Raw genomic sequence first — 15,714 nt, 5'->3', positions numbered from 1 at the left:
ATATTTCAATCGGTTGTCGAATTAGAACGCTCTCCGTAGAGTATACCCTTAAACTCCAATTTTTTGGCCATAGGCACGTACCTCCTCTCCAACTTTTAGGGCGAAAGTAGACTGGCAATATGGGTATCGTTATCGTATGAATCGAACTCGCTGAACACGAATATGAAGTTTGATTTGCAGTTGGACCCTCCTAACGGTCACATTTGGGAGAGGGGTTGCCCAAAAATTAGAGTTTTTGTGGAAAATGTTTCATTATAGTTCTATTTACGCCATGCAACTTCTTAATCTAGGTTTTCTTGAATTACAAGTAGCCTACTTTTCAAGTACATGGTATCTAACTCAAAACTATCAGAAAGGTTTCTTTTTGGTGTTGATAATTAAATTTTTATGTGAGTTACCAAGTACATTGAAAACATAGGTTTACCTACCTACGTAGTACGTAGTACGTACTATGTAGTAGATTGGGTAGATCACGGAAAAAAAAAAAAAGAAAACGGTGGATTTTTACCAATTTTAGCAAAAACCGTCATTTTGAGTTGAAAGTTGTACAGAAAAATTCTGGCTCCAGAAGTGCCCCTAAAGGGAAAACATGTGCCCTCAACGTGGGTGTATTTTCGAAAAGTGTTTTTTTTTCACTGTAGCCCCTGTACCCAATTTGTTTTGAAAAAAATGACGATCGACCCAGTACTAAATGAATATATTTGAGATTCTGCGTCCATTCTATGCTATTATTTTTAATTGTTTTTGTCAATTTCGAAAAATCAACAAAAGTTTAGGAATTTTTGCCAATTTTTCTCGATTCTTTGAAACCTAAAATATTGGCATCACTGCGTTCCAAAATATTTCCTCAGTTTCAGAAATATACCTAACGTATTATCTTTCAATGTTTTCTCGCCATTATAGCGAAACTTTTGCGAAGAAAATATTTTTAAAACACCAACTAGGTAAGTACTAATACCCCCTCTCCAAAAAAAAAAAGATTTACTTTTCAATTGCTCAGTAGAACCCTAAAAGTGGCCTTGGATTTTGATGGCAATAGCATAGATTGATGCAGAATCTCAAATACCTATGTACTTTCATTATACTGTCTCCTCCATAAATTTTGAGTGGATACAGATTTTTATTTCAAAACTGGTTGAAGCATGGATTTTTTCTTCCCGAAAAAGGCCCCTTTTTCGCTATTATGAGCTAGGGTGGGGGTGGGGGGATTTTTTGCCTCCGACATTTTTTTTCAATGGTACCCAACAATGTTTCATCAAAATTTCAGAAATCCGAGAACAGGAGCATTTCACCTATTTTACCCAGGAATACCCTTTCAGCTATCTTGATGTAAGCACAAATACTTCTGCGCATGTAGTTTTACGATCACGTGGTGTAAAAGAATTTTGAATTACTCAATTCTGAAGTAAAATTTTACGCTGAACAACTTGGTGCACTTCGATTTCCGTCATTTGTCCATATTTTTGGAGAAAAACGCAAAAAACGTGGTTTTTTGAGAGTTTTTTGAGCTTTTGAGCTTGACCCACCACTCCAAATGGCCGGGTGATGACTTCTATAGAAAGTAGACCTAAAGATACATATTTGACGAAAAAATCGTTTTGGTATGTTTTTTCGTTCCGGAGTAATGTCGATTTAAAGTTTTCTTTTGTCCCCCCTTCTCCCCCCATGTGATGAAAAATTCTGAAAAAATTCAGGGAGATACCCCCATGTATCCTCTAACTATATTCGTTTACAGAATAAATTTATCTCAATTACTCGCTGATGCAGAATTTTTCCCCCAAAAAACGCGTTTTTTGGCCCCCCTGGCTGAGGGGGGTGGGGTGGGGAGCGGGCTATGGGCCCAAAATTATTTTTTGGGGGTACTAAACATACCCTGTGAGTTTCATCGAAATCTGAGGTTAAGGGCATTTTGCCTATCTTATCCGGGGGTACCCTTTCAAAACAATTGAGAAAAATAGCCAAAAACTTGCCAATCTTTTGGAGGATTTTCAAAATGGCAATATTGGCCAAAAAATTTGGCGCGATTGCATTCCAAAATGTTTCTCCAGTTTTGGAAACGACATCTATTTGCGAAGTATTTGAAAAGAAAAAAGTTTCAAAGCACGAATTCACCCATAGAGCGGGCAAATAGCGGTTTTAAAAAGGAAAAAATTGGCACATCAATTTTTTCTTCGGGAATGTGTTCGGATGGACCCTCTGAACCACCAAAAAAAAGCCGACTCTCCTATCCCTGGAGGAAAATTTTTTAGGGGGCTGAAACCGGTTCCGATTCACGTTTTTTGCGTTTTACTCCGTAAATATTAGGTTTTTGAGAAAAACTACCATGACGAAAAATGTTCCCCTTTCAATTCTCGACAATTTGATGCTACGCTCGATATCCATTGCTCAAGGGGGGTGTCCAAAAAAAGGGGTGGAAAGAGTAGGTGTTTCAAAAAAGGTCAGTCCAATAAATTAATCAAAATTACCACTTAAAATCATTCGTTTTGGCTCAAATTTTTTTTACAAAGTCTACTCACCCAACTACTAATCAAACTATCGTTGGTTTGTCTTCAACCCTCCTCGGGGGTTCGTGAGGGTTGCTTGATTTTTCAAGTAACACACTACTGAATCATATATTTGAAAAACAAATCTGGACGTGCGATATATCGAATAGTATGTTTTCGAGGTCGCTGAATACGAATATGAACTCATTTTTTGCATACAACCCCTCAAAGCCCCTCTGTGCCCCAAAATGGGGGTCAAAATTTTGAAAAATCGTGAAAAGTCGAGTGATATATCGAATGGTACGTTTTCGAGGTCGCCGAGTGCGAATATGAACTTATTTTTAGGGTCCCACCCCCCAATGTCCCTCTGTGCCCCAAAATGAGGGTGAAAATTTTGAAAAATCGTGAAAAGTCGAGTAATATATCGAATTGCATGTTTTAAAAGTCGCTGAGCACGAATATGACCTTATTTTTTGGGCCCAACCCCGCACAGCTCCCAACTGCTCCCAAAAAATACCAAAATTTTGAAAAAATGTGAAAAGTCGAGTGACATATTGAATGGTATGTTTTCGAAATCACTTTTTTCCTGCTCTACTTACGATCCCTCAAAATCCCCTTACGCCCACTAAATAGGATAAAATTTCGAAAAGTCACCAAAACGCCCCCCAAATAGGATAAAATTTCGAAACGTCACCAAAAAACGTGTAATACGTCGAATAGTATGTTTTCAAGATCGCTGAATACGACTACAGACTCATTTTTATTATTTCACTCATTTTACTATTCGAACGTCTTATACTAACGCCACAAAATTATCCTCAATGTCTTTAGTAGGTAAAATGTCAATCTTCTTGTCTATCTCAGTGTTTTCATTTCGATTGTTTTCCTGTAAAGTTTTCGATTTCATTTTTTACAGTAGACTCCCAATTATCCGACTTTCAGGTTATCCGACTCACTTTTCGCATTATCCGACCCACCAAGGTCGGATAATCCAAAAAACATCTAATTTTTGATTTTGGAGTGTAAATAATGATGCAGGATTCAGCATTTTGTATTCTAACAGTGTTATTTTCCTTGAAATCGATCCAACTTATCTCAAAAAATTATAATTTGAGTCAGTATTTCATTGTCTTATGTACAAAAGTACGTTATTTTTGTTTATTAGATATTTTTTCGATTCTTTGTTCCTGTTTTGAGCCAAAACTTGATTTTCTGAATGAAAGCTTGTCGTCACAAGCTTATGCACTTCATTTTTACGCTTAAAACATCAATTTTGGATTATCCGACTTTTTTGATATCCGACCCACCTTACACCCCCGATTAGGTCGGATAATCGGGAGTCTACTGTATTGGCTACCAATCGAAAACAAAATGAAATCATTTTTTTTTTATGTAAGAAAACATCGAAAATTAGTAGTTCGTAGTTCGTGTTTTTTAAAAAAAAACATGCCATTCGATATATCAGTCGACTTTTCACGAGTTATCAAAATTTTGACCTTAATTTTGAGGCACAGAGGGGCTTTGCGGGGCTGTAGGCAAAAAATAAGTTCATATTCGTACTCAGCGATTTCGAAAACATACCATTCAATATGTCACTCGACTTTTCACATTTTTTCAAAATTTTGGTATTTTTTGGGGGCAGTTGGGAGCTGTGCGGGGTTGGGCCCAAAAAATAAGGTCATATTCGTGCTCAGCGACTTTTAAAACATGCAATTCGATATATCACTCGACTTTTCACGATTTTTCAAAATTTTCACCCTCATTTTGGGGCACAGAGGGACATTGGGGGGTGGGACCCTAAAAATAAGTTCATATTCGCACTCGGCGACCTCGAAAACGTACCATTCGATATATCACTCGACTTTTCACGATTTTTCAAAATTTTGACCCCCATTTTGGGGCACAGAGGGGCTTTGAGGGGTTGTATGCAAAAAATGAGTTCATATTCGTATTCAGCGACCTCGAAAACATACTATTCGATATATCGCACGTCCAGATTTGTTTTTCAAATATATGATTCAGTAGTGTGTTACTTGAAAAATCAAGCAACCCTCACGAACCCCCGAGGAGGGTTGAAGACAAACCAACGATAGTTTGATTAGTAGTTGGGTGAGTAGACTTTGTAAAAAAAATTTGAGCCAAAACGAATGATTTTAAGTGGTAATTTTGATTAATTTATTGGACTGACCTTTTTTGAAACACCTACTCTTTCCACCCCTTTTTTTGGACACCCCCCTTGAGCAATGGATATCGAGCGTAGCATCAAATTGTCGAGAATTGAAAGGGGAACATTTTTCGTCATGGTAGTTTTTCTCAAAAACCTAATATTTACGGAGTAAAACGCAAAAAACGTGAATCGGAACCGGTTTCAGCCCCCTAAAAAATTTTCCTCCAGGGATAGGAGAGTCGGCTTTTTTTTGGTGGTTCAGAGGGTCCATCCGAACACATTCCCGAAGAAAAAATTGATGTGCCAATTTTTTCCTTTTTGCCGCTGCTTTTTTACGTTATTTTCCCGCTCTACCAAGAAGAAGCGATTTGCAATTTTTCAACCACTCAATAGAACCCTAAAAGTGGTCTTGGATTATGGCAATGGCCTGGATCGACGCAGAATTTCAAATACCATTATTTTGGAACTGAGCCATTTTCTCCAAAATAGGTTGTGTAGGGGCCGGGGCGAAATCATCGAGTTTTTCGAAAATGTCTCTTCTTTGACTGGAATCTTCGAAATTTTTCTGAAAGACTTTCAACTTGGAATTATTTTTTTTTTTTTTGGTTTCAACTCAGAATCAAAGTCTCTACTAAATTTGGTCAAAATTCCACAACATTTTTTTTCGCGACACACTATCAAGACTTTAATGCGAAATCATGGAACTGCGGAATGCGGATGCCAAATAAAAAATCCAACATTTCCTTGAATTTTTTTTTAAATTTTTTTTTGAGTGGGCTTCCAACGTGACTCTTGGGTAATTCCACGTCAATAGGACTAAGAAGTGGTAGGTGGGTTCGGCGATTTTTTTGAAATTTTTCCTGTAGAAAGACCTTCCGAAGGGATGACCAATGGCGCAAATCGTAGCCCTGTAGCCCATTTTTAACGGCAGCCAGGGGGTGTCAAAGTTTTCAGTGAACCTAAAATATCATCCATTTCAGCAGTGGATTACTCGATAACCGCGATACCTACCAAAATGGAACTTTTCCCCATAGTTAGGGGTTTTGAAAGGCTTTTTGGTGATGTCATCAAAATCAGTTTTTCCACTTTTTTTCATACAAAAAATTAGCTCAAAAAGTTTCAAAACGTAGTTTCATATCGTTCCGACTCGCAAAAATTCTGAAAAAAATATTTATTATGGACAACTGTTCATGCTGAACAACATATTGAAAAATTGGGATGGTAACTTGTCGCAAAGTCATTTTTAAAAAATTTAAAGTTTGAAAAAAACTGAGATTTTTTTATTTAAAACATGAAACAAGGTTTGATTGGTAAAGTTGACTCATTTGACCCCTATTTTTACGTATCCGTTAAAAAAGTTGAAAAAGCCCCTTTACTCGGTGAAATTAACTCATCACAAAAAAATCAAAATTCAAAAAAATTCAAAAAATGAACAAATTATATTTTTTTTGCTGTGAGTGTGATTTTTATAAGTTTTTTCATGAAATACGTCAGAAAGAGGTCCAAATGAGACAACTGAATAAATTTGAACTTTTTTTGATGTTTGGAATTGAAAATTGAATTTTTTCGAAGTTTGATTTTTTTGTGATGAGTTCATTTTATTGAGTGAAAGGGGGTTTTCAACTTTTTCAACGGATACATGAAAATAGGGGTCAAATGGGTCAACTTTACCAATCAAAACTTTGTTTCATGTTTTAAATCAAAGAATCTCATTTTTTTGCAAACATTAAATTTTTTTAAATCGACTTTGCGAAAAGTTACCATCCCAATTTTTTAATATGTTGTTCAGCATGAACAGTTGTCCATAATATATTATTCTTTTCAGAATTTTTCAGAGTCGAAACGATATGAAAACTACGTTTTGAAATTTTTGAGCTAATTTTTTGTACGAAAAAAAGTGGCAACACTGATTTTTATGATATCACCAAAAAGCCTTTCAAAGCCCCTAACTATGGGATAAAGTTCCATTTTGGTAGGTATCGCGGTTATCGAGTAATCCACTGCTGAAATGGATGATAATGATGATATTTTGGGTTCACTGAAAACTTTGACACCCCCTGGGTGCCGTTAAAAATGGGATAGAGGGCTACGATTTGCGCCATTGGTCATCCCTTCGGAAGGTCTTTCCACAGGAAAAATTTCAAAAAAATCGTCGAACCCATCTAACACTTCTTGGTCCAATTGACGTGGAATGGCCCTCTTTCTAGAAAAAATCGTTTTTTTCAATATTTTTTAATGGAAAATCTTGAAATTTTATATTAAAGTTGAATTTGGAGACGTCAAGTTTTTTTTTGCAAGCTTTTCAACCGACGAGGTACAGCGCTAGTGTCGACTGAACGCTTACTCAACCAAGAAATGAAGAAAACAGCCCTAGAAACATGAGAAAAATACAGTTTTTTAAATTTTTCTTGGATGTGTTGGTTTGGGAAAATTTTTGTTCGGACTTGAATTGAATAAAAAATTTTTTTCTATCGATCGGAACTAATTTTTCAATTTTGTATAGAAATGGCGATTTTCACACTTTTTTTATGGACTCATGTATATCAACTATGAATTAAAATTACGCGTAATTATGAGTAGACACATAGGTATTTTAATGAATCAAAATGTTCAGAATTTCGTCCCCTTTCTAATAATTTTGCGTAATTTTAATTTCAAAGTTGATATACTTACATGATTTGTTCATTAGAAATACTCGTATCATCGTATGTGAAAATCGCGGTTTCTATACAAAATTGAGAAAAAGTTGTACCATTCGATTGGAAATTTCATCCTCTTCAAAGTAAGTCCATACAAAAATTTTCTTAAAACCCTTCATTTTCAAGAAAAATTGAAAAAAGTGTATTTTTCCAGTGTTTCTAGTTCTACATTTTGCTATATGCGTAAATACGCGGTAATACACATAACTAGCTTCTCACACAATATTCCCTGTAGTTCAAATCAACACCAGTAGAGTGCGAATACGCACCCAAGTACTGCACACAGATGCAAGTATATTACTTGATATTTACTTATTCCTGTCAGTTCGCCGCTAACTGCGACTGCTATGAACGGATAAAATGTTAAAACGAATTTCTTATCAACAAAATACTAAGTGTTATGCTGTTGATTTGTGTTGTTGCGGCTCAATTAGTGTTTTATTAGTAAAGTACCTGTTTTATATATTATATGAATCATCAGCTATACATCGCACCTAACCACTTGTCAAGTAATATTTTATATTCACACACCGGTAACTATGTTATCAATTAGTTTATCATCAATTGGACTGCCGAATTTTAAATGATGTGACCTCTTCAATGTTCATAACTGATGAATGCTGCGATGCGTATATTTCTGTTGGTATTTCTATGTGTCGTGCGTAATGTTTTACCGCAAACAGAACCGAAGATCCTCAGCATTACTTCAGATCAATGGGTAACTCAAAAGGATACCGTCATTCTTTCGTGTAAAGTTCAGAATTCCGGCTATCCGTTGTCGTGGAAAAGAAGCATTAATAATTCAACTGTGGAGCAAATTTCAACGGACACAACTCTCATTATAAAAAATAACAGATTCGCTGTGAACTTCGACAGCCCAACGTCAGCTTATATTTTAACTATTAGTGAAATCGAACAATCTGACATTGGTACCTATATTTGTGAAATATCACTCGGTCAGAATAGCACTAACCTTATTAAGGCAGAAACAAAACTAGAATTCTTCGAAGAGGCTTCTTACTATAATTCTACCGAAACAGAAGTACAAGTAAATGAAGGCAGTAATTTCACTATCCAATGCTATGCGAATGGAAAGCCTAAGCCTACAATTACTATAAAACGCTACGATGCTAGTTCTTCCGCTATAATATCTTCTCGCCCTGGAAATTTATGGGAGATTGATAAAATCACAAAACAAGACGAAGGAAATTATACCTGCGAAGCAGATACACCGGCTTTAACGGTTAAAAGGAATGTTAGGGTATTCGTTATCGCTAAACCGATATTTCTATATTGTACTACAAAATATGATTATTATGGTCCCAAATTCAGCGCTGAGTTTGTTTGTGTGATTGATTCGGTCCCCAGTATTGAAATTTTCTGGTTTAGAGATGGAAAGGATTTGACAAAAGGTGAAAATTTGACTGTGGCAACTGACTATAGCGTATCAGACAAGAAACTTCACAGAGCAAAATTAAACGTTTCCGGTGAGGAGAAAGTTGGTGTGTATTTGATTACAGCTAGGAATAAAGTGGGCGATGCGAACAGAACTTTTGCATTTTCGAATGGCACCTGGTCTGCGACGGCTAACTCTCCTTGCGGAATCCCCGAAGACTCTGCTTGTGGGAGTAATTTCTGGATCTGGTTTGCTATTTGCGTTGTGCTGATCATAGAAATAATATTGCACAGAGAGCAACTAAAACTGGTTTTTGGTAATGGAAAAAAGTGGTGTGAGGAACAATTTCATAATTTTCAAGGTCGTCAAGTTGTTCAACAATCAGCACCCGGTACAGGACCCGATCAAGGATTAAGGACAACTTCATTTGACTAATGAAATGTAATTAATTCAATTTTAATTTTTTTTATGATTCCAGTTTTTTTTTAATTTTTGAATCATCTTTCATTAATTGAGGATTCGTTTGAAAAATTACCAATATTTGAAAATCAAATTGCAGAGATAATTTAAATAATGAAATTTACCATTTACCTGCTACAATCGAATGTGATTAATATTTTGTTTTGTGATCGTAACTCAGCTTATTTTTCAATTTAAGCCATCGTTTAAGTAAAAAATGCAAAAAAAAAATGTTTTTTGGTATTTTTTTTAAAAAGACGAGTAGTCTAAACAAGTAGTCCAAAAGCCCGTTTTTGAAATATTGAAAAAATACTTAAACAGTTGGGAACATAATTTTTTTGAAAAAAAAGCAGTTTCTCCATTTTCTCTTTCTTTTCTAATTTTATCATGATAATTTGAGTACCTATAGATTCAATTCTGAGGTCCCTGGTGCAGATTGAAAACTTTTTTTTTTTAAAGTAAAAACCACCTAAGTACTTATATCAAAAATGTCTTAACCAGGGCTCGGATTTTTATGCTCGAGCATATTTTTCGTATGCGTAGGGGATAGGAAATTTTTCAATCATCTCCGCGATTCATAAAATTTTCGTTGAAATGAGCCTAATTCGTGAGAGCATATTTTATCATATTTCACCTTAAAAGCATAAAAAAGCATATAGTTTAGGGTGACAATGAAATACACAGGGAAAAAATTTTGTTCATTATTTTTATTACAGCACACCTGAAAAATGTGCTATGAGGTATAAAAAAATGATCCCCAAAGTTTCATCCCTCCAACTCGATTTTAACCCGTGTCGCAATAGCTCCAAAGTTTGGAATGTAACATCCGAGCGCGACCTTAGGAGTCCCACGGCGACGCGTGGTGGAGAAATCGTTGAGTACGCGCTACATGTACGAAGTGCAATAGAGAGGATACCCTGGGCTTTTTGTTTGGTGATGATTTGATGTTTTTTTTCGTCACAAGCTAACCCTAAAACAGTTTTTAAATTATATTTTCTACGAAAAAAACCGATTTTTCTATTTTATTTTGCTGTGGAAAAAAATTGAGCTTTTAACGCACGCTTTTGTTCGTTTCTCTATACTTCTGTTCTTCAGCACCTGCAAAAAAATCTTAAGGATATAAAATTCACTTATTATGCATATTCAATATTTTTTCAGTCGCTGTCCATGTCCGATGGCCATTAATTACCTTATGAAAATCTGGGTTTCATTTTAAAAAAATTTGTTCAGTCAATGTAAATAAGTATGTAGTTTCTAGCTAGGATATAAGGTGAATGTTGGCCATTGGACGTGGATGGTAAGTGAAGAAATATTGAATAAGTATAATAGGTGAATTTTATATCATTGTAACCTTTTGGTATAGAGAAATATAAAACAAGAACAGAATTGCGTTAATCGATCAATTTTTTCCCACAGCGGAATAAAATGAAAATTTTTTTTTTTTTTTTGTAGAAAATGTAATTTAAAACCTGTTTTAGGGTTAGCTTGTGACGAAAAAAAACATCAAATTATCAACAAAAAAATCCAGTGCATCGTTAGTTCGTTACTCTATTGCACTTCGTACAAGGCGATCATTTTTTGACACCACATAGCACATTTTACAGGTGTGCTGCATTCAAAAATCCGAATTTTTTTTTCATTGTCACCGCAGAATACTTATGCAACGCTCACCTTCTCAGTTTTTATCGTTTTCGTTGTTTCAAAATCGACTCGCTCTTGACTACCTCTTTTTTTTTGTTTACTATTATGTTCCTTTTCGTGATTTTAAAGATCAAAAAGTTCCTTACATTTCCAAAGATGACGAAATTTGCATCTCTTGTTCCTTTTTAAATTTTATAATGAAATAAAACGCCCCGTTTTGAATTTTTGCTGATGAATCCCTAGTGTTATCCATAACAATATTAATGAAATCGTCTGGAAATTGATTTTCCCTGTTGAACAACACCCATATCATTATAGGGAATATTTTTACATCTTAAGCATATTTTTGAATTTTTTGGGGGGAATATCACGCATTATATTCAGGGTTCTTAGGGAGAAAATATCCGAGCCTTGGTCATATCTATCGAAGAATTGATTGACTTTCTCAAAAAACTCATATTAACATATTTTAAATTATTTTTCAAGTTTTTTGTTCTAAATTCAATTAATGGGACATCAAAGGGAACGAAATTTCATTGCGGATCTCGTTCCATTGATCCCATTTCATCTATGGTATTTAACTGTCAAAATGTTTCAAAAAATATTTTTTTAAAAATACAAAAAAAATCAATGTTTTTTAACCTTTTTTTATTTAAGTATAGGTATCCGAAAAACGTGTGTGTGTACTAATCGTAATATTATTCTAACCACTAATGGACATGATCGATGTGACGTCACAATATTTGACGGGAATCAATCCTATTTTTTTTATAAGACTTGCTACATATAAGTCAATCAGAGCCCAGAAGATCATTTTGTGACGTCACATCGAAATTCAGATTCAAGCTTTCTTACAGCTGAAAAAATTCGCTGAAATGGCCAGATTTTTTGAAAATTTTTTCAACTTCCTTCAAATTTTAATAAAAATTATAAAAAGCTTTCCGGCTGGACTATAAACTTTTTTTTACCAGTTTGTTTGATTCTGATGGGGATTTTTTTAGGAAATTAATTGGCGATGAGAGAGAAACGAAAATGTTGATTTTTTGCTTAGTTTTTAGCAATGTTTTTGGGTGCTAATGGTTTCAGGTTTCTTCTTTTTGAGTACTTCTAAAGCCTGCAGTAGATTTTGAAAAAAGTTTCCTCAACACTTTATTCAATAATTTACTCTACATGTTCTTGTACTCTTGCACTTGCATTTTTTAAATGTAAATTTTATTAAGCTGCTGTAATTAGATGATAACTATTCCATGGTTCCTTATTCTTATCAGGATTTTTTTTGAAAACATTTTGTTTGTATTCGTATTAAATTAACTTACTAACTAAGAAATCAGTCAAACGTCGTACCGCATAACGTCGTGCCAAGCACGACGTTTGACTTTAGAGATAACCAAAATAAAATTGTTTTACTGCAAAATGTTTCATTGTGATAGAATTATTGTTCCTTCTAAAAATCATTTACGTATCTTATAGGTTGGTATCATGTTTAGGTACCTGGGTAGTAGGTCTAGGTACTATACGTAGGTACCTACTTATTAGTTGTTTGTTATATTTTGATGATATGTGATATTCATAAATTCTGACCTAAATTATAATATTAAACCAAATTGAATTTTTTAAAAAATTGTTAGATGTATTACCCTATTTATAAAAAGTCAACTTGATTATAATTTATGCTTAAGCGGCAAATAATCGTTTGGGGCTTCTGATGGTTATTATTACCAGAAGCGCAAACGATTGAAAGAAATGAAGAGTGATATTCCAAAACTCGCTTTGTCCATTTTCACAACTTTTCAGGAGAGAGGAAAAACAGTTTCCCTTTAAACGGGTAAATTGGCTTTTTAGGCGAGTTTAGCACTTTATTTGGGTGGATTTATGATGTAGGAGTGTAGGTATACATTTCATCCACTAAATACTGCTGAAAAAAATGTCAATAAAAATGGACAAAACGCGTTTTGGAACGTTATTTTTTTAAAAATTTTCAGTGAATTGGCTATTTAGGTGAGTTTAACACCTCATTTTGGTAGGCTGATGATGTAGGAATGTGAGTTAATACTTCATCTACCAGGTACCACTGAAAACCCAATTTTGATAAAAATGGACAAAGCGAGTTTTGGAATATCACTCTTCAAATACATCTTTTGCACTTTTCCCTAAAATTTTGTCAGTATGGCGGGGGTTCCCAAAATACATACCTAGCATTAAAATGTCATACGCCCGATTATTTTTTTTATTATAAGTTCACTTTGACAGAGTATTATTCAAAACGTAACCAACCAATCTGTATGAAATTTTCATGGGTACTTGGACTTACCTGTGTATTTTGTGCAACATATTATTAAAAGGAGACTGCTTCGCAATTTTTCAAATTTGACTATGAATCGACCAAGTTTTCTCTTTTACCCTTAGCCCCTGCTCGAGGTAATTGCAAGATTTAAGGTCACTTTTTGGAAAATTGCCCTTTTGCATTTATTTTTTTACACAATATTCGTATTTCTTATAGCTTTTACAACATGAGGAAAGGATCAAAATCCGATTAGAAACAGAAATGGGTAACAAAATTTAATTAATATTATAGTTAATAGCTTACTTAGTTCTGTTGGGCTGTTGAAATAACCAACCCATTTTAAGAATTCGACGTGAGACGAGAAATTTGTTTGTTTATAATCTGTTGAGAATGAATGCGAATTGTTTTCAATTTTTTTCTTATCTTTTAGTGCCATGTCTATAATTTTTTGATTAAAAGTATCTCGTAATGTAATTTGAGTCTCAGGAAAGAGGAATATATTGCCCTTTGAGGGGGAGGGGCTGAAATGAGCTTTCAAAGAGAGGAAATTTTCGAAAAAATTGTGTTTATTTTTTCACTCTTGTTTATGTATTTGTGTTTTAAACATTTTTCTTCTAGAATATTTCGCATTGATCTCGCCAAAACATCAAAAAGGAAAATTTATCTAAAATTGAGGAAATACACAACGTATTTTGGAACGGAGTGGTGCCAATTTTTGGTTCATTATACGACCAATTTCAAAAATTCTAGAAAAAAGTCGGAAACTTATAAAATTTTTTCGATTTTTTTACATATTCAATAATGACTAAAAAAATTGGTACCATTTGTGTTAATCAATGCAAAATATTGGAGAAGTTAGGAACCCCTGCTTTGCAAAAGCGCAATCGGTGCATAAAAGTATGTATAGTTATACAGCTGTTTAATAAGCATCACTGTGATATGACTATGAGCCACTATACTATGATATGAACCCTACTATTGTTTATTCTACTCACAATTAGACACTTGTACGTAAAATATGTTTTTATTGTAAAATAAAAAATACTAACGAGGTTGTGATTTTGATTAAGTAAACTTGACTGATAAGTAATAATAAATGATAAAAGTACATCTATGTAGTAAAGTAAAGATTTTATAGGATTAAAAAATGAAAGTAAAATGCTTCAATCAATCAATCATATTTGAAGTAGAGTGCGATTGAAAATTTTCAACATTTTTTTATCATGAAAGTTATGTTTTCTTATTATTTTCAACTGTTAGAGTCTTCGGGGGGGGCAGGGATCAACCTGAATTTAGTTGATTTTTATTAAATTCATATTTCGTGGCTCAAGTGACTGATCGCTGTGCGTACAGATCTACATCGATAAGCTGTGAGTGAAGTATAGGTAGATACAAGAATGATAGGAATTTTGATTGATTATTTCATTACTGAACTTTTGACCTGAAATGTAATTAATGACATCGTATAAGTCAATTGATTACTGCTTGATACCTGGTTAATCATATGTACATTGTACGTTCGTATTATAAGCTTCGTTTTTATGAATTCCGCGATGACTTGAATACATTTTTCAGAGAAATCAAAGTCGAAAAACCAAATTTCCTCTTCTAATGAGTATTGAGTAATGAGTACACCAAATAAATTCATTTTTTGGGAGGTTTCAATGTGGGTAACCAATCGCCAGCCAATAGCCAGATTTATTTAAGCTGATTAAAATTAAGCTAAAAGCTGATAGCCAAAAGCCAATCGATGATTGGCTGGAAACCCCTGCAATAAAGCAGTCATATACCTACTTAGAAATTGAACGTCTAGATTCAAGAATAATTTGTTTTGCTTACACCTAATCGGTAATCGACGGATGAATAAATTTTCATCTGAAATTTTATAAGTACATTTATTTCGTGGTATTATTATCATTATTGACACAGATGATTAAGTATAAAAATTGATAACAAAATGACGTTTATTTGACGTACAATGGCTAGTCCGGGAATTTTTGTCATCGGAAATGTTTCAACGAGTTGGCATTTGAGTACATACTTAACCATTTATGAGTAAATACGTACTTCCTCGTCTTCCTGTGAAAAATCATGTGTGTTTTTTTTTTCAAAACTGCTGTTAGAGAATATCTCTACATTAAGTGGAAATTGATAACATTTTTTATGAAATCAACTCGATCTGTATACGTAATTGACGCGAGAGCACGATGTAGGTTTGCTGGGGGGAGGGGGCAGGCAAAAAAACATAAAATTCCCAACTTATTCGACTGAAAATTCCCAAGTCGATGAAAAAGGAGGGTATTTTGGTTACAAGTGGTGGGGCAATTGTACATAATAACGACATTTTGCATCCAAAAAATTGTAACGTTTCCGACAATAATAATCAAAATTTTAACGTGCTGAACACTGCATGGTAGCAATAAATTTTGAAAACCTAGTTAATCTGTTTAGGAAAAAATGTGTGCATATTTCATATGCTTTGAGTATTATGAGTATTTTTGAAATTTTTCTGTTCAACTTTCATATTTTTGAAATTTCTTAAAGCAGGGCGTTTTGAATTTCGCTCGGGCAAAAATTTTGAAAAA

General features: G+C 34.1%; 3 protein-coding genes across 3 annotated transcripts in view; 1 reads left to right on the top strand and 2 right to left on the bottom strand.

Moving 5' to 3' along the window:
• The window catches only part of LOC135835115 (uncharacterized), a 473,170-nt gene that overhangs the window by 353,545 nt on the left and 103,911 nt on the right, over window positions 1–15,714 (bottom strand). The window lies entirely within an intron of this gene.
• Window positions 1–15,714, bottom strand: part of LOC135835114 (G-protein coupled receptor moody) — a 267,377-nt gene that overhangs the window by 193,584 nt on the left and 58,079 nt on the right. The window lies entirely within an intron of this gene.
• On the top strand, window positions 7,664–14,181 carry LOC135835116 (lachesin-like). Its single transcript, XM_065349216.1, has one exon. It carries the CDS (start codon window positions 7,963–7,965, stop codon window positions 9,178–9,180), a length of 1,218 nt encoding a protein of 405 aa, XP_065205288.1. The 5' UTR covers window positions 7,664–7,962; the 3' UTR covers window positions 9,181–14,181.

Source organism: Planococcus citri, chromosome 2 (genome assembly GCF_950023065.1).
Source record: "Planococcus citri chromosome 2, ihPlaCitr1.1, whole genome shotgun sequence".
NCBI classification, from domain to species: Eukaryota; Metazoa; Arthropoda; class Insecta; order Hemiptera; family Pseudococcidae; genus Planococcus; species Planococcus citri.
This window is presented reverse-complemented; position numbering and strand designations above follow the sequence as displayed.

Bases quoted from the DNA above. Each gene is read 5' to 3' on its own strand.
- LOC135835116 (XM_065349216.1), top strand. From the start codon at position 7,963: ATGAATGCTGCGATGCGTATATTTCTGTTGGTATTTCTATGTGTCGTG.